Source organism: Eulemur rufifrons, chromosome 14 (assembly GCF_041146395.1).
Source record: "Eulemur rufifrons isolate Redbay chromosome 14, OSU_ERuf_1, whole genome shotgun sequence".
NCBI lineage: Eukaryota > Metazoa > Chordata > Mammalia > Primates > Lemuridae > Eulemur > Eulemur rufifrons.
The window spans coordinates 17,131,358-17,156,153 of record NC_090996.1 but is presented as its reverse complement, the minus strand read 5'-3'; the positions used below and the strand labels follow the sequence as shown (position 1 = coordinate 17,156,153).

The 24,796-nt window shown below is 52.2% G+C and overlaps 1 protein-coding gene across 1 annotated transcript in view; it reads right to left on the bottom strand.

The window, feature by feature from the left end:
• Nucleotides 1–24,796, bottom strand: part of PRKAR1B (protein kinase cAMP-dependent type I regulatory subunit beta) — a 121,150-nt gene that overhangs the window by 74,079 nt on the left and 22,275 nt on the right. The window contains exon 3 of the mRNA XM_069485868.1: nt 22,071–22,162. Within this exon, the coding sequence (XP_069341969.1) occupies nt 22,071–22,162 (92 nt within the window). The remainder of the gene's footprint in view (nt 1–22,070; nt 22,163–24,796) is intronic.

Here is a 24,796-nt window from a genome sequence, read left to right as displayed (position 1 = left end):
ACGGACACCCGCGGCTTGTTTCCTGCAGCGTCTTAAGTCCATGACAAAGAAGGGTCTGTTCTGTTCCTGCCATGCTTCCCTTGTTCTTACCCTGCCTCCCCTGGAGGAGAAGGCCCTGGGCGGGGACCCGTACCGGGGTTGCAAACGCTGGCAGTGTCTGCATGCCGCAGCCCAGGCCAGCACAGGCACACAGCAGGCACTTAATGGATGCCTTGGAAGGAAGCTGACTGAAAACCTAAAATATCTTTAGAAACTCCTGTGAGTGCCCTAACCCGGCACACTTCAGTTTAAACTTCAGCCCCACGTCCAGATAAACAGCACAGCTAATGTTTAGCTGTGGAATCGCTTTTCCCCAAACTGGACCCAGAGGCATCTTGCTGAAGCAGTGAACACACCTCACATAATTAAAGACCAGTTTGGAGACCGCACTCAGCTCCCTGGGCTGGAGACAACATGCTTAGTTGTCCTGATCGATGGTCCCCTCGAGGGCCTCAGGACAGGTGAAGTGAACACAGCAAAGGCCCAGGCTCCTCGTGCACGAAGCCCACCTGCCTCACTGAGGGGTCTCCTGGACATGCAGGGGGTTCCCTCCTCATAAGCCAGACACCCTTGCCCACCAGAGACCCCTCCTCAAGGCCAAAGCCAGCTGACCTCTGCTAAGAATGTTCTTCTTCACTGTAGCATGGAAAGGGACAAAACACAGGGGAACCAAAAGAAGTGCAGGACTTGTCCACTGAAAACTGTAAAGTGTTGCTGAGAGAAATTAAAGATCTAAATAAAAGGAGAGACATTTCACCGTTATGACCTAGAAGACGTAGTATGGATAAGATGGCAATTCTACATCAAATTGATCCATAAATCCAGTGCAGGCTCTTAAAATAGAAATTGACAAGCTGATTCTAAAATTCACATAGAAATGCAAAGGCAGCTGGAAAGAGCCAGGACAGTTTTGAAAAAGAACAAAGCAGGAAGATGGTACCTGCCTGAGCTTGAAACTTATCATAAAGCCACAGTCATCGAGCGTGGTGTTGACACAAGGGGTATGAGAGCAAAGGAACAGAGCTGAGAGTCCAGAAATAAACCCTTCACTTTGTGGTCAATTGATTTTTTGACAAGGGTGCCAAGAATTTTCAGTGAGGACAGAACAATGTTTTCAACAAATGGTGCTGGGACAACTGGACATTCACATAAGAACAGTGAACTTAGATGCTTCACACTGTACACTAAACGTAACTCAAGAAGGACGGCGGGCCTAAATGTAAGAGCTAAAACTATAAAACTTTTAGAAGACAAAATAGGAGAAAATCGTCATTAATGTGGGTAAAGCAGAGAGTTCTTAGGTAGAATAACAAAAGCATGATTTAAAAAATTAAAGATTGATAAATTCGACTTCATCCAAATTTTTAAAACTTGCACTTCAAAAGACACCATGAAGAAAATGAAAAGACCAATCCATAAACTGGGAAAAATATTTGCAAACTGTATATCTGAAAAAGGACTTGTAGCCAGAATATATACAGAATACTCATAACTCAATAATAACAAGACCGAGAACCCAATTTTAAAACGGGCAAATGATTTGAACAGACATGTTACCAAAGAAATGCAGAAATGGCTAAGAAACACATGAAAAGGTTCACAACCTCATTAGGCACCAGGGAAACGTGAATCCAAACCGTAATGAGACACTCCTTCCCACCCACCAGGATGACGGCCATCGAAAGACAGATGTCACCAAACGCCAGCCGGGCTGTGGAGAGGGGAACCCACACACACTGCAGGTGGGGGTGGTAAATGGCGCAGCCACTTTGGAAAATAGACGGTTCCTTAAAAAGTTAAATACAAAGTTAGCAAATGGTAGCAAATGACCCAGCAATTCCACTCCTAGGAATCTACCCAAGAGAAATGAAAATGTACATTCACACACAGACATGTACAAGAATGTTCACAGCACTGTTATTCATAATAGCTCCAAACTGACAACAACCCAATGTTCATGAGGGGTGAATGGATACATAGAATACGATAAGTCCATACAATGGAATATTATTTGTCAATAAAAAGGAATGAAGTATATAAACATGCTAAAATATGGACGAAACTCAAAAAACATGATCCTAAGTGAAAAAGCCAGACACAAAAGGCCACATATTGTATGATTCCATTTATTTCAAATGTCCAGAAAAGGCGAGCGGATTGGTAGTGGGCCAGGGTGTAAGGGAGGATTAGCTGCAAACAGGCACAGGGAATGTTTTGGGGTGATGGAAATAAATGTCCTAAAAGTGGATCGTGGTGATGGTGGCATAATTCTGTAAATTCACTAAAAGCCATTGAATTGTATACTTACAGGGGGTGAATGTTATGACATATGAATTATACCTCAATAAAGCTGTTCGAGAAACAAACAGATTCTGTCTCCTACCACAAGACTCCAGTCCACACCCTGGTTCCTAAAAGTCACGGGCTTGTCAGGCGGCACAGACTAGGTTGACCTCAACAGGTATAGGGAGGGGACGATGGAGCTGTCCCTGTTTCAAATCCCAGGCGTGCACATCTATCTTGAGCAGTTACTCAAGCAGGAAGCTTGAGTTTCCCTTGAACCTCAGTTTCCCTTCTGTAAAAGGTATATAACGAGAACCCTACACTTTGCTGGGATACTGAGTGGGTTACGTGAAATAATGTGTATGAAGCTCCCAGGACAGGCCCTGGCACACGGCTGGTACTCAGTGAAGTACTCTGGCTGTTAGTGTAAAAGTTATTATAATTAGCTTGAAAATAATCAGACTCAAAAGGGAAAGAAGAAACGGTCTTTTAAACTTCCTGATAAGATATTCAGTCATTCTTTTACACCACCTTTAAACTGCACAGCACAACAATTTATGTTTACAATTTTGGACCAAAAACACTGTAAGATTTATTCACACCTTCCATCTCCCAGGACACACTTTACTGAGTGCCTGTACGGCAGGGCACAAGGGTCCTGACAGGATGAGACCTGGCGCCTGCCCCCCAAGGGGAGGGAACAGTGGAGACGCAGTCTCAGTGCAGCTCGGTCACAAGAGCACCCCCCGCCCCCACGTTGTTTCTTGAAGTCTGACTCTGCTGAGGCCGCCATGCTGTGAGGAAGCCCAAGCCTGGTGCAGACACTCCACGCGGGACTCAGCCTGGGCCCCAGACACCTGCGGACCATTCCAATCTCCAAAAGTCACCCAACCATGTGTGTTTTTCCAGCCAAGGTCCCAGCACCGTGGACAGAGACAAGCCATCCCCAGCACGCTTACCTGAACTCCCACCCACAAACCCGCGAGCACGGCTAAATGGCAGCTGCCTTATGCCACCAAGGCTGGGGCAGCTGCTACACGGCACACCCCGCTGGGCCTGGGTCTTTGCCTTGCAGACAGACGACACGCGAGTTAAACTCACGTGAAGGCCCTGGCTCTTTGTTTAGGGGGCAGCACAGTGGACCCCCATGCAGGCATGTGAACATGGGCTGACAGTGAACCCTCAGACAGCAGAACAACTCCATCGTCCAAGGAATCCTTGCAATGTCCACGGCACTCCTAAGATTCTACGGGAATCACCCACTTCCTGGCTCCTGTGCCACTCCCCACGCTCTGCAGTGCTGGAAACTGAGGCGCACACATTGGAAATGGGGTTAAGTTCTTCCTGAATGCACAGACCACCCCCCCTCAGGCTAACAGGGTCTCCCCGGGAGCCCTCTCTGTCCGCATGTTCTTATGTTGGGGCATGGAAAAAGCCCACCAGGAACATGACCCTGGGGCCCAGCACCACTTGTTCATGCCAGGGAGGCTCCCAGCACTGACAAGGGCCAGCCCCGGCCACCAGGGTGACCTTCACCGGAGTTCTACTCAGCCTCAGGAGTTGGGGGTCTGCCCCCAGGCCCACAGTGGGGTAGATTTTCAGCCCACCAGAGCCTGGGAGCAGCTCAATAACCCAGCAAAGGGCCCAAGCCAGCTCTCCCGAGGGCTGACACCAGGCTGGGCTCTGCCCCCCCACACTGCCCAGTGCTCCCCTGAAGCCAGCCCCAATGAGGCTGGAACGGGCAGGTGCATTGGCTGGCAGGTCCCCAGGTGTGGCAGGGCTGAGCCCTGAGCCTGCCAGGAGTCACGCCCGGCGGTCCTGTGGGGAGGTGACCCACAGAGGTGACCAAGGACAAGCGTCTTCTCCGCAGTGAGCCTTCGTTCCAGCCTCTATAAATAAGGTGCAGTTTGGACAAATGACGGTGAAAGGCCCTGTGATTCACTGCGGATCCCTAATTTAGAAACACAGATGAGAAATCTGGCAGGACACCTCCTCCCACATCCTCCCTCCACGCCCCTCACGAGGCCAGAGAGGGCAGCTCCTTCCCAAGGTCACCGGGAGGCAACAGGGACAGCGGGGACAGTGTGAGGGCCCAAGCCTCAGGCTCTCTCCCCTCCCCCACAGAAAGGAGCAAAGAGCTGCAGACGCAGGCCAGGAGTTAGGGCACGGAGGAGATCAGCGCATCTCGAAGCCAGACCGAAGCCCATGCGTGCTTTTAAGAACTCACGCAGCTTTCCTGGAAGAACTATCAATCTGATCTACTCTAGTATCAGAATTCTCTAGTTCGTCTTAAGAAACGCAGTGCGGTGACTCCCCATTCAGCTAAAGGAACAGGGGAGGCGGCGTGTGGCTTCCCCACAAGCGTCCCAGCCATCCGGGGTGGCACGTTGCTGACTAGACACATGAGGGAACTGATGGATGTCTAATGACAGGCAGGACAGAATTCACCTCCATGACCCAAAAGGCCGGAAGACACCTTCACAGTGTTTGGAGTCAGTAAGACTCCCAGGTGAGTCCACGGCGAACCACAGGGCTCTGCGAACTGTCACAAACATCATCTCATCCACGCCCCACAGCAGAACCCAGTGATGCCGCCATTATGGTCCCACAAGACAGAGGAGCCTGAGACTGCGGGGAGTGACCTGTCCACAGGTGAATGCTGGGAAAGGGCAGAGGCCGACGCAAGGCCAAGTTCACAACAAGGCAGGTGGCCTGAGAACCTGGCTCCTCGCGGCTTAAACATCTCCCCACCTCAGCTGCAGACTCTTTTTTCTAAGAGAACAACTTCAGTGCCTCTGGACGATGGTGCATAAGCCCAAACGTGGGGAAATCCAAATTCACGAACTTTCTGCTTCTGCGGTTCAAAGCACCAAGCAGCCCAACGGTGGGGCCGGAAGACACAGAAAGCGTTTTTCCTTCTTCTTGGGCACGGGCTAATGGCAGCCATGAACTTACCGAAAGAAGAGCAAAACACTTTCCCTAATGGAGCTGTGTGCGGAATCATCATTATTTCCACACAATTAAACCTTGTTTTCTGTGAAAGCATCACTTGGAATGACCTCCTTCTTCTCGGTCCCGACCCCCTGAACCATCATGAGCCACGTAAAATTGCGTTATGAGGAAATTGCTCAGAGAAATGCTTAGCTTCATACCATGAGGTCGTTACAGCACAGGTAATTAAGAATAAGCCATGTTAAACAAACTAAATTAAAACCAAGATTTAAATGCTTCAATTGGCCACCCGCCCAATCATAGCGGGAAGAAGTTCAAATCCAAAGAGCCCATTAGCTGAGCAGAGGGATGGAGGGGCTGGGACTGGGCCCAGCAAAGGTGCAGCAGGCATGCCTGGGGGGCAGATGGCCTGGCAGGGGTGACTCTGTGACCCCTGGGGCCCAGGCCAGGCTTCCCCAAGAGTGAAAGATGCAGAACCAGCGGGCCACTGGATGAGGGGAAGAAAACAGAGCTACAAGTGACATGGCCACCCCGGGACACACAGCTGGCTGCCTGACGGGGCTCTCCACATGTCCAGCAAGCCGTTCACACAAGTGTGGCCAAACCCCACCTGTCCCCTGCCCCGCCCCCCACCCCACCACGCTAGAGGGCACCACTGACCTCGAGCCTGGGGTCAGGCTTCCTGGCCCTCATCCCCCTACCCCAGGGCCAGTTCCTCAGCAAAGCCCAATGGCCTGGCCAGGGACCATCACTTTTTCTGTCCCGTGTCCCATCTCCAGCCAGCACCACCTCTGGCCAGAACAACTCGCCTGACCTCCCCCGGGTCCCGTAGCCTCCTGACCTCCCATCCACCCTCTGCCTGCACCACCCAGGACCCCAAGACCCCCAGTGGCTCCCACTGCATTCGTCCTTAATCCTGGGCTTTGGATCCACAACGTGTAACTGAGGATCAGGGATCCCACCCACACGCTACCTAAAGCTTTTCTGAAACCATGTACCTCTTCATGAGCTTTTAAGTTAGCACCTAAAATGTTTCATTGTAAGTTTACAGAATTGCAAAGGGGAGTGCTTTCTGGCCTCTTGCAAAAGTTGACGTTTTAACTGCTGTATCACTCTTTTAAATATAGCCAATGAAATATAAACCCATCACACATTCACCAGCTATTTAAAACAAGATATTATAGAGGGTAAAATAACTCTTAACAGTTGGAGTTTTGACATTGTTACTTTTCTCCTTGAACGGGTATTTCTACTTCATTTTGCCACAGAATTTACCATAATATAAAAGTGGGCATGCTTAAAATTACCTTATTGATCTCCCTACCATGCCTCTTTGTACAAGATATATTCAATTTTTGGAATTTTTCCCTGTGAGCACAAGATTCTAAGTATTAAAATTTTTCTTCGAATTGAGTTTTTTTAGTATTAGCATGCAGTTGACTAAATATTAAGACACTAACATTTTTGATAAATAAGTAGTAAGTCAAAAAGTAAAGTTGTTTTGGAAATACACCCCTGAGCAAGTTTTATATTATATTGATTTACACACAGTACCTTATTTACAAGAAGCTTCTGGTCGTCCCATTGTTTGGTGGCCTGGAGGCTTTTATACCTTGGGGACAATCCACCCAGGTGGACAAAAGTGGCCTCCCCTTGACAAAGGGGGCGAAAGGCCGGCCTCAACTACAGTTCTGAGAGCACAGACAGAAGCAAAGACCCGGTCTGTCCAGAGGGAAAGTGAGGGCTGGTTCCAGAAATGCAGTTCTCCCCAAAGAGCAAGGCCCCTTTCCCAGAAGCCTTCCAGAAATCTCTCTGGGTCTCATGGGACCTTTGGTAAGCCAGGCTGCATGGCTGCTGGGCAGGGCCTCAGGAACTGCTGGGAGCTGACGGGCCTGAACTTGGGTTCTCCAGGCTAGTCACAGTGATGGATGGATGGGCTCATCCACACTGGGTGAAAGCTCCACTTCTAGACCTCATGGTAGACTCAATCCCCCCTCAAACCACATGGGGCTACACTGTCGGGAGGGGTTGCAGTGGTGAACAGTCAATCACAAGACCCATCACAGGACTTCCAGGAAAGCTCCCTGAAAGGTCAGATGGGCTACACATGCCTACCATGGTGTTGTGATTAGTGTGCATCTCCATCACCACCATCATCACCATGACTGTCATCATCACTGTCACCATCATCACCACATCACCATCACCTTCATAACCATCATCATCACACCTTTGTCTGCACCATCACCATCCTCATCACCATCATCATCTTTATGATCACCATGATAATCATCACCATCATCATCACCATCAGCACCATCATCAGTACCATCATCACCACCATCACCATCATCAAACATTTGTTATCACCACCACCATCATTATCACCATCATCATCACCTTCATAACCATCATCATCACACCTTTGTCTTCACCATCGCCATCCTCATCCTCATCACTACCATCATCATCTTTATGATCACCATCATAATCATCACCATCATCATCACCATCAGCACCATCATCACACATTTGTCATCACCATCACTATCATCACACATTTGTCATCACCATCACCATCATTATCACCATCACCACCACCTTCATAACCATAATCATCACACCTTTGTCTTCACCATCATAATCACCACCATCATCAGCACCATCATTATCACCATCAGCACCATCATCACCACCATCACCATCACCATCACAATCACTATCACCTTCATCATCATCATCACCACCATCACCATCATCACACATTTGTCTTCACCACCACCATTATCACCATCACCATCACCATCCTCCTCTTCATCATCACCATCACCTTAATCATTGCCATCATAATCATCACCATCATCACCACCATCATCGCCACCATCACCATCACCATCATCATCACCATCATCACCATCACAACATCAACATTGTCATCATCATTGCTGTTGCCTCCAGTGAATTTCATAACCAAGAGAGGAGCCCAGCAGTGGAGGGAAACCTTATGGCTGGACCATCTCAGGCTGGACACAGCCCCTTCCCCAATACATGTAAAACCAGCTAACCACTTACCATCTTCAGTGATACTGCCCTGGCCTAAGGCATCACCATGTCCCACCTATATTAGCAAAATAACCTCTTCCCTGAGTTTTCCCCTTCTGCCTCTGTCCCCTTGCCCTCTATCCTTAGCAGAGAGCCAGACTGATCCTGCTAAATAAAGCATGTAAGTCCTGACATGCTGGTCCTCTGCTCAAACTCTTCCCATCACACAGGAAATGCCAAAGTCCTTGCAGGGACTCAGAGGCCAACGTGACCCTGCCTGTTCCTCTCCATCCCTTCTGCCCATCACTGGCCTGCCCCTGGCTTGGCTCCAGCTTCAGTGGCCTCCCTGCTGGTTCTTGGACAGCCAGGCACGTTCCTGACCACAGGGCCTTTGCTCTGTACTCCTGCTGCCCAAACCGCTCCTTCCCCAGATGCCTGCCTGGTTCACACCTCTTCCCTGGGTTCTCCCAAGTCCTCCCTTCTCAACAAGGCCTCAGGCCCCTCTCTAAGGTGCAAACCCATGCCCTGCACTGCCTGTTTCTCCCTGGCACCTCCTACCACCTTCTCCACTATGCACTTTAACAACCTATCGCATTTACTCTGTGTAGAATGAAGCTAGAGTGAAGCTCCAGAAGGCCAGGGTGGTGTCTCCAGCCCATGGAGCAGGGCCTAGCCTGAAGGAGATGCTCAAAAAATGCTTCTTAAATGAGAGAAGGAACACCACTTCCCCCCAGCAGTGCACCTTCAGTTGCCACAGAAGAGGCAAGATTGAGATACAGATCTCTGGGCAGATGAGAAGTGGCCCGAGTGGGGCTCCCCAGCCTCAGTTTCCCTTGGGGGACAATGGAGGGAATGGCAACTCTCCCTCAAGCATTCATTTGGGAGTTACAGGAGAGAGCACATGAGGCTGCTCATTGGGGTGCAAGGCCTGCCCCAGCATGAGTGCTTGGGTTTCCCAATGAGTCAGAAAAATCTGTTTTTGTGCCTTTGAAAGACAAGGATCCACCTCCACATCTGCACTGAGGCAGCAACCAACAGGAATCATTTTCTCCCCTCCAACTCACTGTGACATCTGTGGGTCCCATTTGCCTGAGCCCGGCACATAGGAAACTCACAAGCAGTGTTTATTGAATGTGTGAATGAATGGATGGATGGATGAGTAAATGGATAGATGAGTGGATGGATGGATGGCTGGATAGATAGATAAACAGACAGATGGATAGATGGATAGATGAATGGATGGATGGATGGGTGGACGAATGGATGGATAAATGGATGGATGGATGGGAAGATGGGTGGATGAATGGATGAATAAATGGATGGATGGATGAATGAAGGGATGGATGGGTGGATGAATGGATGGATAAATGGGTGGATGGATGGATGAATGAAGGGATGGATGGGTGGATGAATGGATGGATAAATGGATGGATGGATGGATGGGCAGATGGATGGATGGATGAATGGATGGATGGGTAAATGGATGGACGGATGGACAAATGGATGGATGAATGAATAGATGGATGGGTGGATAGATGAATGGATAGATGGATGGATGAATGGATGGATAGACAGATGGATGATGGATGAATGGATAAATGGAAGGATGGATGGATGGATGGATGCAAGAATGAACAAATAAATGACTCATGCTGATCTCCTCTCCCTCAATAACTCAGATTTAGCATCAATTAAAGCAGAGGACTCTGTGTCTCCAGTCAAGAAGTAGGAAAACATTTTCTTACCATTAGAAAATATGAAGTTATGAGGGGTGGAGAGGAAGAAGTACCCAGAGGCACCAAAGGGTTAAGGAGCCCATTTCAGGCGGTCTGAATATTTGGATTTAGCAGCTGACGGATGGACACGGTATGTCCCTCACACAGCTGTTCCTGGGAGTCAAAGCACATCTTTGTTTGCCGGACTCTTAGCAACTGTTGCTTTTTTTGAAGGACAAGCATGAGCCAGCTGTCACCTCACAAGATGTAAAGCAGGAAAGGCTGGACTGCAGCACTGGGGTTGGAATACAAGAAGAAAGTTATTGTCTGGGCTTGGGAGGGTCTTTCATCTCTTCTTACAGCCTCTACCTCCTCATGAGGGACGTGTCTGTGTGTAATTCTCACCCGAGCCTGCAGCCAAGAGGCTAGGACAGGGGCCTGCCTCTGAAGCAGCTCCTGACCGATGCAGAGAGGAACCCAACCCCAAAAGGCAGCGCCCGTTTCAGAAACACCGAACCGTGGGCAGCAGCTCCGTGTGAACTCATGAATGGCAAATGCGCTACCCTAAACTTGCGCATTGAAAGGGTGTGATCACGAAGATAAGAAAATGGATTAAAAAGAGCATCCTACGCTGAAATACTCACAGCTGAAACTATCTGACAGCTGAGGCCGGGAGGACGTGGCGGGGAAGAAGGGTGAGGCCCACGGAAGGTGCCTGACGTGGCTGGGGCTGGCGGCTCACACATGAGTCTCTCTTCTTTCATATACTTTTGAATTGTCCACAATAAAATTATTTTTAAAAAGTACATCTTACAGCCATTTTAAGCTAAGAAAGAATCACCAAACTGGTTTCATGACACTAGGCGAATACTAAGTTCCCTAGTAGTAACCTACGCCCCACAATTACTCTGGGGTCTTTGTAGAGCTGCCCAAAGATTATCAGAATGACACGATCCGCAGACGCTGGCCTCTGCCAGTGCAGGACAGCCCTGGATGGGGTCTCCACATGGAGGGACCTGCAGTGTGGATTTGGACAACTGCGTCCGGCACCTCAGCAGGGTTTCCATGGCGACACAGGCATCGCTCCTGCCCCCACGGGCTCGCTGGTGTGTGGGCACGTGGAGGAACAAGCACTGGGGTGGGCTCAGGACGGCTGGATGCTCACGTCACAGCATCTCTGAGCCAGGCTCTGTCCACGTTTTCGGTCTCTGGTGTCCTCTCTTCGTGACATGATGGTGAAAGTAGAGGGTAGCTATTTTTAGCATTCTTATTTGCCAAAATAAAAAATTGGCCATTCTGTGTTAATTGTCCAAATTAAAAAAAAAAAATGGTTCATGGAATTCAAAGTCTGGAAAGCAAAGCAGCAAAGATACTACCTGACCAGGGTGTTGTGCTGGGGCCACCAAGGCCCTGACTTGGAGTCTTTGGGGGAAATGACCCCTTCCCAGATGGCTTCCTTGTGCAGTGACGGGGGAGGTTCCTCCCAGCTGTGGGACCCGAGTCCCCCAGGCCTGGGGTCTTTTCCCATCAGTCTCCCTCTGGGCCACCAGCCCACCCCCATCCATCCATGGCAGCTCGCCAGGGCCCGTCTGTGAGCCGGCTGCCTCCTCGACCACCCCGGGTCCCCTGGCCCCCACATCGACAGGCCTGCTCCAACATGGATGAACTTTGAGGACTGAAGAAGAAATAGAAGACTGTTCACTGCACAGGAAAGTCCTGAAAGAGACCCTGAAACATACGGGAACTTAGTTTTTCAAAGGAAGCATTTCAGACTGACTTACTGATAGCATTGGCATGGTTGTCTATTTGGTTTAAGGATATAAATTCAGCTTAACTTTTTCCCCCAAACTGACAACCATGTCAATGCTATCAGTCTCAGGCTGTTTCAAAGCATCAGAAAGTTTAGGAAGGGGGTGGCCAGGCCAGATCTCGTGGCCATTCTCTGGGTGAGGCTGCAGCGCCTGGCACCCAGGTGGTGGCTATGGGAGATGCAGGCCCAGGACTTGGTTAGGTGTCTGCCGTGAGCTCACAGTGTGTGTGTGGCAGGGAGCACAGGTTTGGGCCACCAGCACCAAGCACCTGCCGGGTCAGTGGAAGCCCAGCCCTTGAGCCCGCAAGCCCAGCACGCAGGCCTCTGAACCATGGTAGCCATGCAACAAGGCTGCCGGGAGACGTCACCCAGGAAGAATGCTCCAGGAACTGTTGACAGGAGGTGGCTCTGATTTCTTCCTGGTACTTTTCCTTATTCACAAAAACAGTAGCTTCCGCTGCACCAGCCCCAGCCCTGAGGCCCCGACCACCATCCGCTCCAGCCTCCGCACGCTCCATTGACCACCCTCGGCTCATCCCAGCGCCTGTTCCAGCCTCTGTGCGTGGCCCACATGGTGCCTCCACTGAGAAGGCCTCCCCTCTTCCTCGCCTGAAAATTCTACCCCCTGAAGGGGTGGCTGGGAGCTCCCTGGCTCTGCCGCCTGCATCCCACCGAGGGAGCAATGGTCACTTCTCGGAGCTGCGGCGTCCCATGCAGCCGTGCGACCACCCATATCCCAGGTAGGACAATTCACGGTTTAAATACTGGCCTTACAGTCAGGAGAGGGTGCCAGAGTCCTGATGCCACACACACAGGCACAACCCTGGGGTCAGACCAGGGCTCATACCTGGCCTCCAAGCTGCCCCGGGCCAGGTGGCTTCAGCTCTCTGAGTCAGATTCCTCACCTGGGGCTCGGGGCTGACAGCATCGCGCATCCACTCAGGCCTGGATGGGCTCAGCCTCTGCCCCAGGGCACCCTCCCTCCTGAAGAATGGCCTCACTCCCTACCCCTGAGCAGCAGGGCAGCTGGGCCTCCCGGAACCTTCTCCGGGCCTCGGGGTCCAGGCACACAGCAAGGGATGGAAGTAGGACACCACCAGCACCTCAGCTCACATGTCTGCAGGGCTCATCAGTGACAGAACAAGGCGAACTGGCTGGGGGTGCGGGCTGTGGCACACAGGGGACCGCACACCATCGATTCCAAAAGTTTCAAAATATCATGGCACCAAACAACCAAGGCCACAGGCAAGACCCACAAAGGCCATCAGATCACCAGCTGAAGCCCAAGGCTCTGCCCTCCCACGTCCTGGGAATGGGACGCGGCAGGAGGCCGCACTGTCATTAGTCCTTGTGCTCAGACAACGCCAGCCCTGGAGACCCTCTCAGACAGACTCCGCAGAGAGCTGGAACTGCCCCACCCAGACCCAGGCCACAGGAGTTTTTATTAGCTGGAAAATTCTGGGCACATGGAAAAATACTGTTCTCTTAAAAAAAAAGGTTGTCACCCTTCCCTGGAAGGTTAATGAGTCGCACAGGCTTTCGTGGTGGGCAGGTCAGCCCAGAGCAGCCACGTCCCAGCGGGTTCAAATCCCGGCTTCTCCCGCCCCTGGTTGGGCGGCCGTGGGCAGCTTGCTTAACCGCTCTGCGGCTCAGCTGCCCTGTGGGGCTGTTGGGAAGCTCCAAAGAGACCAGACACGGGGCCAGTGGCCCAGGGACCGGCCACAGCACATGTCATTTGATGCAAGCTTCAAAGCCCCGGATTTCAGCTCCCGTTGAATTCGGGCTTCTGAAGCCTGCTGAGTTCATGCGGCCAGTGATGCGCTAACCTCAGGCCGACTCTGCCCAGATCAAGCCTGGCTTTGTGCAAAATGGAATCAAATGCTTCTCATGTTCAAGCCATTAAGCATCTCTTCAAATGAGGTGCATTTTCCAAAATGCTAATTTTGTTTTCTAACGTTGCCCAAAAGGGAAGCAGAAAGTCCCAAAGCCCAAGCCAGAAGGGAGGGGGTGCTGGGAGGCTCAGAGGAGCAGGGAGACAGTTCCCTTCAGCTGCCTGCGAATTCGGCAGACGGGCATGTTTTTTCCATCACCTGAGGATCGGAGCCAATTTGTGGAAAAACAGACTGCAAAGATACGCGGGTGGGAGGAAGAGAAACAACGACAGATAACAGGAGACGGCTGCGCGGGCCAGCGGTGTGCGCGCAGGCCAGAGGCCGGTGTGTTAATTAGAGCTGCAGAGAGAGGCGGCGCTGCCAGGAAGGCCGCCCCAGGGTGAGGTGCCCTCGCCCGCCGCATGTCTGGCGGCTCCGGTAATGAGGCCCCAGCCAAGGGCCCAACGCGCACCACAAACACACGGAGCCTCCTAATTACCACGCTTCTAGGCTCCCGGAGCTCGCGATGCTCCCCTTCAGGCGCCCTAATCAGGGCAGGCTGGGAGGGGCCGATGGAACCCGAGGGCTTCCACCTCCCCTGGGCCGGGACACACCCTGGGGCAGCTGATCATCCAGCACAGCCCAGGTCTCCGGTCCTCCTGGGGCACCTGCTGAGAATGCCCAGGTCTCTGGCCCAGCAGGAAGACTCTGGAATCTGCTTTGTCCTGGCAGCTGACACCACGAAAGGAGGCTGCACCCCACCACCACCCCGGGGCCCTCTGCAGAGGGACCATGCAGGAGTATCCCAGGGGACAGGGACACCCTGATCCAGCCCCAGTGTGGACACTTGCTGCGTGGACTGGAGTGAGGGGCCACAACCCTCGCCCTGTTGGGCCTCTGAGCTCCCCTCTGTGCACTGAGGTGGGGGACAAGACAGCCTCCAGGGACCTTCCTGCCAACTGTGGGTGCCGGAGGCCCAGAGAAGCCTGTTTGCTAACTCAGCCCCAGAGGGGAGCAGAGAATAACATCATGGGGTGGTCTTAGGGCCACACCAGCCTCTTCCTCAGACTGAGCACTGAGGAGCAGTGGGGCCTCACTAGATGGCTGGGCCACCCCCAGGGCAAAGCACCGTCCACAGAAAAGTCTCCTGGGGGAGCACACAGCCATGCAGCCAAAGGGCCACAGAAAGATGACAGTGATGATGCTATGATGGTGGTGATGGTGGTGATGATGAAGATGATGGTGAAGGTGATGAGGATGATGGTGATGGTGGTGATGAGGATGATGGTGATGGTGGTGATGGTGTTGGTGGTGGTTATGATGGTGATGATGATGATGGTGGAGGTGATGATGATGGTGGTGGTGGTGATGATGGTGGTGGTGGTGACAATAAGAGACACACAGACATCACCACATTACATTCTCACAGCAACCCTCCAAGTAGGTTTTTTACCCTCATTTGACACTTAAGGAAACTGAGGCCCAAGAATGTTATTACACAACTTGTAAATGACACAGCATAACCCTCTCCCTCCAAAAGATTTAATGCACCTTAAATCTGGTGGTATCCGAGTGAGCGAGACTGTGTGAGTGTGTGCGGGCACGTGTGTGTCTCCAGCCTGACCCTGTGTTCAGGGTTCTCCTGGTCCTCGCTCACCCCAACACCCACCAGGCCAGGGCCAGCTCCCTGTAGCAGCAGTTTGCCCAGGACACCAGGGTCCCCACACACTGACGAGGGGGCACCCACTCTCAACGTTCCTTCCCCACTCAGGCAGGGCAGGGCCGGGGCAGAGGACACAGGCAGGGGAGCTCCAGGGACTCTGGTCAGAACCCTGGCTCTGCTCTGATGCGTCCTGCGGCCTGGGCAGGGCAGGCCAGGAAACTGAGGCGTCAAAGTTAGCATTACACACCTCACATGATACTGCGCGAAGGCTCAGAGAAAACCTTCAATACAGGCCAACTAGAAATACTGCCATCCTAGAGGAAAAGGTGGACCACAACCATATGGCATTATCTTCTTTTAAATAAAAGGGTTTAAACATAATAGTCACCCTTTCCCAAGCTTAAGTATCTCTAGCACAACTGAGGAAGACAAGAGCAAAATCAACTAGCCCGGGACAATAGGTTGTCTCTAAGCTGAATTTATTAATAGAAGGAGGGGTCATTAGGTAAAAAGGTGTGCTCATCCCACAAGTGGCTTTATTTGCAAAGGAATATTCTACTTTCTTCTACCCACGCGGGGAAGCAGAGGGAACGGCAGGCAGCCGCAAAGCCAGGGGTGTGCCAGACGCCCTGCACACTTGGAAGGAATTTTGCTGCACTCGCCAAACCACAGCCGAGCCGAGACAAAGCTGTTAAGCCCAGCTTCTAGTAAACTGGAAAAAGCGAAGTATCTGGATGCCGCACAGGGACACATCACGCGAAAGGTCAAGAGACAATGCCTCCCTCCCCTGCCTGCTCCCTCTGGAACCGGTTCTTTAGCGCCTGTAGCCAGAACCAGGAGCCCAACAGGGTTTCAACATGGAAACTGAGTTTCCTACGCTCAAAACAAAAGACCTGGAACAGACACACATGCCCGGTGTGGAAGCTTCCTTTTCAAGCCAAACTCACACAGCGGAGTTTTTCATCCAACCATCTGCTTCCTTCACTTCTGTCCACCTCGCTCTCGGGTCCCGAGAGGTCAGAGCAGAGGGAGCCGTGGTTCTCGTGCTCGGGAGGGCACAGGACCCAGCGCAGGTTCTTCCTGGACGCACGGCAGCGATGGCCCAGAGACAGCATCTGGATCTGCTCACACTCGGGGGCCTGGTCAACCTAAAGCAAGAGCTTTATCAAGACTGCCTGGAGCCTGGGAGCTGTGAGGGATTTGGGGAGCCCGGCTGAGACGCGGCTGCCCCGAGGGGCCTGGGGGGACTGAGCCTCTGCGCAGAAGGGAGCCCCAGGTGCAGTCAGGCTAAACAGAAGCCGAGTCTGTGGTTCCTCAAAAAGTTAAACGTGGTGGCATATGTGACCCAGCAATAACACTCACAGGCACCGACCTAGAACACAGGACGTTTGTGCACCCACAGGCACAGCAACTGCAAAGTGGGAACAGCCCACGTGTGCATCGACAGATGGTCATGCACAAATGCAGTGTAGCCGCGCGTGGAGTATTACTCAGCCTTAAAAAGGGAGCAAAGCGCTGGCACACGCTACAACACGGATGAGCCTTGGAAACAAACTCGGTGAAAGAGGCCCATCACAAAAGGTCATGCGCTGTGTGATTCCACTTACGTGAAATGCCTAGAATAGGTGAACCCAGAGATACAGAAAGCAGGTTGGGGGTTCTCAGGGGCTTCCTGAGGGACATGGGGAGTGACTGCTTAATAGGTGCGGGGTTTCTGTTTGGGGTGATGAAAAATTTTGGAATAGATAGTGGTGACGGTCGCATGACATTGTGAATATAATAAATGCCAATGAACTGTACACTTTAAATGGTTAAAGTGGTGAGTTGTATGTGATATGTATCTGCCGCAATGGAAACAGAGAGAGGCTGTGGAGGCAGGGCTGTGTGTCACTCTGCAGGGGTTTGTAGGAAACGCTGCACTTGGGGAGGGATGAGAGATGTCGGGAATGAGACAGCGCCTGGAGTTCACAAAATCCCATTTCACATTCTTCCTGCAGTGCCCGGGAAACGACTCCTGCCAGTGTCCTTGCCACCCAGCCAGACCGGGCGACAGGTCCCAGCCAAAGCTCATGTGACACGCGACACTTCTGGGCTGAGGCAGTGACCAGCCCCAGCCTCCGTGAACGTGGAGGCCCCGTGTTGAGACAGCCACACCCATGAGCTGGGTGGCCTGGGCCTCCAAGCTGCTGCACACCGCGTGTGCTGCAAGGGACACCATGGCAGGGGCTCAGCACGAGCCACCGGACGCCAGAGCTGCTGTTGCTGCAGCACATCCTTGCCCCCCCTGACCCGGGGTGCCCTGATGCCCCGCTCTCAGCAACCCCCAGCCCTGTCAAACAGCCGAACGGAGCCAGACGTCCGGTGGGCGGGGTTGTGGGTGAGGAGCCTCCAGCGGGAAAACCTCGGGACACTCCTGGGTCCCGAGCTTTGCCTCCCACTGTGCCCGCTTCAAGGGGAACCAGCCAGACGGAGAGATCCAAAGAGTCACAAGATCTTCAGATACCCCAAAAATGGAAAAAAAAGTTTTTAATAAAATAAAATAAATTTTAAAAATTAAAAAAAACAAAGAAGAACCAGAACCCTTGGAAATTTGAAGACAGATGTTTGAATCCCAGATAATTCTGAGGTTTCCAGTTCTCTGGCCACACTCCAAGCAAAGTTCTGTTCCCTGTAACCCCAGCGCCCCGTACACAGCCAGTGCACACGGTCCTTGCTGAAGTGAATGAAGCCGCCGCTGTCCGGAGCTCACCAAACCCTCTCCTGCACTGGGCCTCTGCCCCGCCGCGCTCCGGCCTGGAGGGGCCTTGCTGCTGCCATCATTAGTCTCACCAAAAATGTCACCTTTCTGCCCACCGTGAGCAAAGTCACCCCATTTTATGACATACAGGTCTCTCTCGATTTCCTCCAGGGCACACTCTCCAAATATTTATGTGTTTACTTAGGGGTTGGCAGGCTCCTCCCCTACAAAGCCGGCCACATGCGGGCAGGAACCTGGCACAGCCAATGCTCCATTAGCACTTGTCTTGAATTCTGTTGCATTGCATTTGAATTCAGGCTCAAAGTTGTGCTCAATCCACTGCACTGTTCTTGCACATGGGACTATTTGAGCAAGGAAAAGAAGTTAACTTTGGATCAACATCACTCTTGCCATAAATAAAAATAATAATGTGCCCCCTGTACCAGAGTCCCAAGTCTGCAGCCCTCCTGGAGTGGATGAGCACAGGCCAGCCTCCTGCTGGGGCAGATAGGGAAACTGAGGCCCAGAGCACAGAAATCAGTCCTCCAGGCAGAGTAGCTGACTTGTGGGCTCACGACTAGCCCCACCCAGAACTCCCCCATATCCAAGGTGCCTTGGTTTGTGGCTGCCTCCTGGCACAGATGATGGGCCAGGACACAACACCTGGAGTCATGCACGTTGGGCACCGCTGAAATCGAGCCACACACCTCGGCGCTTTGTCCTTCTAGTTGGCACAAGAGTGAGTTGGCTGGGCCCACCTGGATCCAGGCCCAGTCAGTCACTGCCCTTCCCTGAGGACTTGAAACTGCATTAAGAATGGGCAGCTGGTCAGTGTGGCCCCTGCCTGCAGGCAGGGAGGGTCTGTCTGCAGAAGGGGGCTGTGGAGGTGCCCGGGGGCACAGCCCAGAGAAGTGGAGGTCCAGAGGTGACTGCAGACGGCTCTTTCACTCTGGTCCCCTAGTACCATGTGAATGCACCACCCATTTGATTACATTGCAAATTGATGTTTAAGTTCAAGTTAAACTGGACACAACTCTCCAGTCACCTGGTTCCACCTGGTGACTGAGCATTGCCTCTCTGCAGGGACACCAGGTGGACGCCTGCTATCCCCGGGCTGCTGTGACCGGGCGCAGCAGGGCTTAAAACAATAGCAGCTTATTCTCTCAATGGTTCCTGAGCCCAGAAGCCCAGAAACAGCATTAGCAGGTGTAAGTGGGGTGTGGGCAGGGCTGTGCTCCCCAAGGGCTCTAGGGGAAGGTCACTGCCCATCTCTTCTGCCTTCTGGTGGCTGCCGGGTTCCTTGGCCAGTGGCCTATCACTCTGGTCTCTGCCTTTGTGGTCACACGGCCTCTTCCTCTTCTGTCTGTTCAAACCTCCTTCTGCCTCCCCCTTAGAAGGAGACATGTGGTGGCATTTAGGGCCCTCCTGGGAAATCCAGGGTCACCGCCCACTTCAAGATCCTCACCCTAATCACATCTGCAAAGTCCTTCTGTGCATACAAGGTGACACATCCGGGTCCCCAGGATTAGGTCGTGGGCATCTCTGGGGGGCCTACCGCCCTGTGCTAGCACCTGGACAGGATGGGTGCTAACCACTGGTGTCCTGTTTGGGGTGGACCTGGCTGAAAAGTATATTTTAATTCTGAGCCCAAATCCTTCTCCCTGAGCAAAATATTTCAGGCCACTGCCTTGCTCAGAAACTTATGAAGAGCCTTACAAGTAATCAGAGAAATGACACCATTTTTCCTTGAATGTAAAATAAAATAATAATGCCCAGTATCTTCAGACACTGGGGAAAGTCGCCCCAGCTGTAAGGAAAGGCAGGCTCCAGGATGAGAAATGCCACACACACACAGCACACGAAGCACACTCGGATTCTTCAGCGCGTGTGGGTGTGAGAGGGAAGCTGGGAGCGTGGGCTGCCGGCTTGCCCGGATAGAACCCACGTGCCTCGGTCCCACCCAAGTGCCTCTGCAGGGTGAGCATCTCATGGGCCACACCAGCCCGGGGTCCTGGAAGCCACAGACCCAGCAGGGATGCTCGAGCACAGCCAGGCTCACAGCTGCTCCAGCCACGCCCAGCTACTCCAGCAGCTGCTCCACCAGGGGAGAAGCACATGTTCACTGGGCACCCTTGACCCAGAGAGTTCGGCCTGAACTGGCCTCATGCTCTGTATGAAGTGGGGATTTTCTATGCAGACATGAGTGGTCAGGAACCAAGGCCACTGCATGCAACGCCTCTGGGCTGCCCCCGCCAGCCTTCCTGGGTGAGAGCCCAGCAGACGTATTGGACACGGGCACCAGCACCAGCGCCACTGCTGGGAACCGCTCCTCCGCAAACTGAGCTTTACTACTTGTGGAAACATTGTAACGTGAGAAATTAGAAACCTCCTACATGACCCTGGCGGGCGGAGGGGTTATCAAACTCTGATTCATCCTCACAACGGAACACCCTACACCAATGAAATTTCTGCTCATACAGAAGAACTTCCAGGACCCACTGTTGGGAACGCAGTGTGCACATGACAGCACGTTTATGTGCCCCGCTGGGACACGTCACCCAGATCCTGCCTGCAGTAGCCTGTGCAGCTAGATAAAGACACTTTCTCCTTCGGTTTTTTTTTTTTTTTTTTTTTTGAAACAGAGTCTCTCACTCTGTTGCCCAGGCTAGAGTGAGTGCTGTGGCGTCAGCCTAGCTCACAGCAACCTCAAACTCCTGGGCTCAAGGGATCCTCTTGTCTCAGCCTCCCGAGTAGTGGAACTACAGGCATGCGCCACCATGCCCGGCTAATTTTTTCTATATATATATTTTTAGCTGTCCATATAATTTCTTTCTATTTTTAGTAGAGATGGGGTCTCGCTCTTGCTCAGGCTGGTCTCGAACTCCTGAGCTCAAATGATCCGCCCACCTCGGCCTCCCAGAGTGCTAGGATTACAGGCGTGAGCCACCGCGCCCGGCCTCTCCTTCGGTTTTGTATATTTGCAGGTCTTTGGATTTTATGTAGGACTGGGATCAAAATGTGCTCAATTAATCTAATGGAGAGTTATAATTTGCTAAAAAAAAAATTTTTTAAATGAGAGAATTTTTTAAATACTCTACACCCTTTGATCCATACCAAGAAATTTATCTTAAAGAAAGAAATGGACGAGTTCTCAAAGGTGAGCATGCAAGGACGGCCGTGAACGTTTAGGACAGAGAATGCACAGCCCTAGCACCGAAGCAGCCAGATCACAGCAACTCTGCAGAAACCAACGGGACAAACCACGACACATCTGCACTGACAAAGACGGACGCTCAGCACGGCCTGACTGTGACAAAACGGCACGTAGACTGAGACTCCACTCTGTGAAGATACAGAGTTAGAACATGTGCAAAAGTCAATCCCTACGGACTGCCCCAAAATATTCCCAAGGGTTATTTCTAGGAGGCAGATGACAGGGGACATTTTTTATTTTTGTCTTATCAAAATTTTCTAATTTTTCCAATTATTTATATGATCAACATTCCCACAAGAGACTTTGAGCCCTTCACAAGCCCCAGGCCCACTCCCTGGAGTCACCCTGGGCTCTGTCCATCCACTCGCTGAGACTCTTCAGACCACGGCACCCACCCCCTTTGATGCAGGCTCCGTGCCCCCAGGATAGGCAGGAGCAATGGGGACTGTGTGTCTGGGCCCTGTCTGCCGTACTCAGTGAGAGTGGGCAAGTCCCTGCGTGTGGGAAGATGCTGGAACACCAAGCCCACAGCAGTCAGACCCACGAGTCTGTCTAAAAGGTTTGGCAGGGGACCCCTCCCTTGAGCGGGACCAGTTGCACACAGCACAGTATTTCTGGAAGCCACCCCTGCTCTGTGAGCCACGTTTCCACAAAGCTGTGACACGCTTCTCCCGTGGGCACCCCCATGATTCATGGCCCATGACTCAGTGAACCCGCAAAGCCTCCCTCGGCCTGGGCAGCTACCTTCTCTCGTTGTCATCAAGGTGAGCGAAGAGCACGTTCTTGGAGATGGCTTTGGCCAGCGCAGTCATGGTCTTATAGTCCTTGGGAATCACCTGCAGGGAAGGCAGAGAGGTCAGGCCAGGAGCACCCCAGAGGGTGCAAAGTGGGGCCAGCACCGAGCCCACGTCCCCAGGCACCTGCCTGACCCCAAGATGCTGTGACATGGCTTGAAATCAGACTCTTCAGGCTCCAGCCTCAACCTGGTGCTGTTACCAGGGAATGGTCAAAACACAACTAGAAGGTTTATGTTGTGTGTGTTCACCCCAATTTTTACATTAATATTATTCTTGTGACAAATCATAATCGTATACATCCATGGGGTACAATGTGATGTTTTGCTATATGGATACGATGTGGCATGATTAAATCAAGCTAATTAACATATCTGCACCTTACCTATCATTTTATAGTGAGGCATTTGAAATTTACTACCTTCGTTATTTTGAAATACAGTCATGCGTCGCTTAAAGACAGGGTTATGTCCTGAGAAATGTGTTGCTAAGCGATTTCATTGTTGTGCAAACATCACAGAGTGACTTACACGAACCCAGATAGCATAGCCCGCTGCACGCCCCGGCCGTGTGGTCTAGCCCGCTGCTCCCAGGCTACACCCTGGTACAGCATGTTACTGTGCTGCATGCTGTGAGCAGCTGTAACACTAGGTGAGTATTTATGCATCTACACAAATGTAAGCAAACAGAGGCACAGTAAAAACCCTGTATTATAACCCCATGAGACCACACTGCATAGCTGGTCTGCATCCCCATACTCTGCATAATGGCACACACCGCGTCGTTATTGACTGTGTAGACCCTGCCACGTAACAGGTCTCAAAACTTAGTCCTCCTGTCTCTGACACTCGTGCCCTGTGACCGGCATCTCTCGGTCCCTCCCTGTCCCCGGCTCCACCCTGGCAGACACCATTCCACTCTCCTCTTCTGTGAGTTCAGCGTTTTCAGATTCTACCATTAAGTGTGATCACGCGGTGTCCGTCTTTCTGTGCCCGGCGGGTTTCACTGAGCAAGTGTCCTGCAGGTTCATCCACACTGTCAAAAATGACAGGATTTCCTTCTTTAAAGCTGAAATTATTCCATTCACCACAATTTTTTTAAATAAATAAAAGGTGAATAACCTGGAGTGGCCTGAGAGGGAACTTAGGTACCGTCTAGAATTTGGAGTCTGTGTCGACTGGCTCTGCCGGGCTTCGGAGCCTCCTAGAAGAGCCCAGAAGATGTGCAGTGCCTTGGATGACTGTCTGTTATTGATTTGTTTTGCTGGCTTTTTTTTTTTTTTTAAGGTAAAAAATATTAGTTTAAAAATTTGATAACCACAGATGCACTAAACACTCTGGGCAATGTTCACCCATGCAGGGTGGGAAGAGGAGAGACGGGGTTGGGCCTTGGTAGGGGCTTGGGCCGCTGTGACCAGGAGCGTGAGCAAGACCCAATACACCGTCCCGAACCTCTCTCACCGCGGACGGTTCAGGACCTGCCTTGTGGCAGCTTTGGGCCAATGTGTCAAATCACTGAGTGAATGAAATGCGCTTGAGCCTCAAATTATGAGCATCGCAGATGCCAGGACGCCTCCCTGAAAACGAAGACACGGAGGGAGGGTATTTGGGCCACAGTGTGACCCCGTGGAGCTCAGGTTGCCCAGGGAGCCCGTGTCCAGCGGGCGGCGACTGCGGCGCTCTAGGCCAGAGGGCCCTTTGTGGAGACGTCCCTTTGAGGGACAGTGCTGGGTCTGTTCTAGTTCTAACAGATTTTTATAAAATAAGCGTTTTGTTTCTATTTACAGAGAAGTTGCAAAGACAGTACCCGCTCACCCTGCAGGCTCCCTCGTGGGAACGTCCTACATTGCTCTCCTTTTGTCACCACGGAGGGGCTGAAGACGCCACGTGGCTGGCAGCGGAACCCACATGCCATTCACATTTCCTTAGCCCGACCCAAATGCCCTTTCTCTGCCCCAGGGTCCCATCCGGGTACCAGTCAGCACGTCTCCCTCGTCCCCGCTGGTCTGACAGCCCCTCAGCCGTCCCTCGCATGGGGGGGCCTTGGCTGCTGCAGGGAGCACTGGTCGGGGACTCCCGCAGGCTGTCCCTCCCCGGGTGTGTCTGAGGTTCTCCTCGTGGTCAGACTGGGGCTCTGGGTTTGGGAGGAAGACCGCAGAGGCGAAGTGCCCCAACGGGTTTCACTAGTCTGATTATAAACATGCTAAATACCAGGGCAGGGAACAGAGAGCCCGCTTCACGGGTGTGCAGCTTCCGTTCTGCAAGGTGGGAAGCCCGTGGACAGATGGTGGTGACGGCGGCACAGCAATGTGAACATGCTTCACCCCACGGAACCGCACACGTAAAGTGGCCAAGACAGTACTATGGACTGAACTGCGTTCCCCCAAAACCCACGTGTGGAACCCACCAACGTGCTGCTACTTAGAGACAGGCCGCGCAGAGGGGACCTGGTTTAGATGAGGTCGTGAGGGTGGGGCCCTGGTCTCCTGGGACAAATGCCTTCATGGGAAGAGCCCAGAGAGCTGCAGGGGAACCGGAGCCACACAGCTCCCGGCCGACATCCCACACCCCTGGAGAGTCCCTTCCACCTCCTGAGCCTGTTAGAAACCCTAAGGCGGCTGTGGGATGGCAGAGACTCCCCACAAAGCCCCTCCCACAAATACGTGCTCCGTTCGTG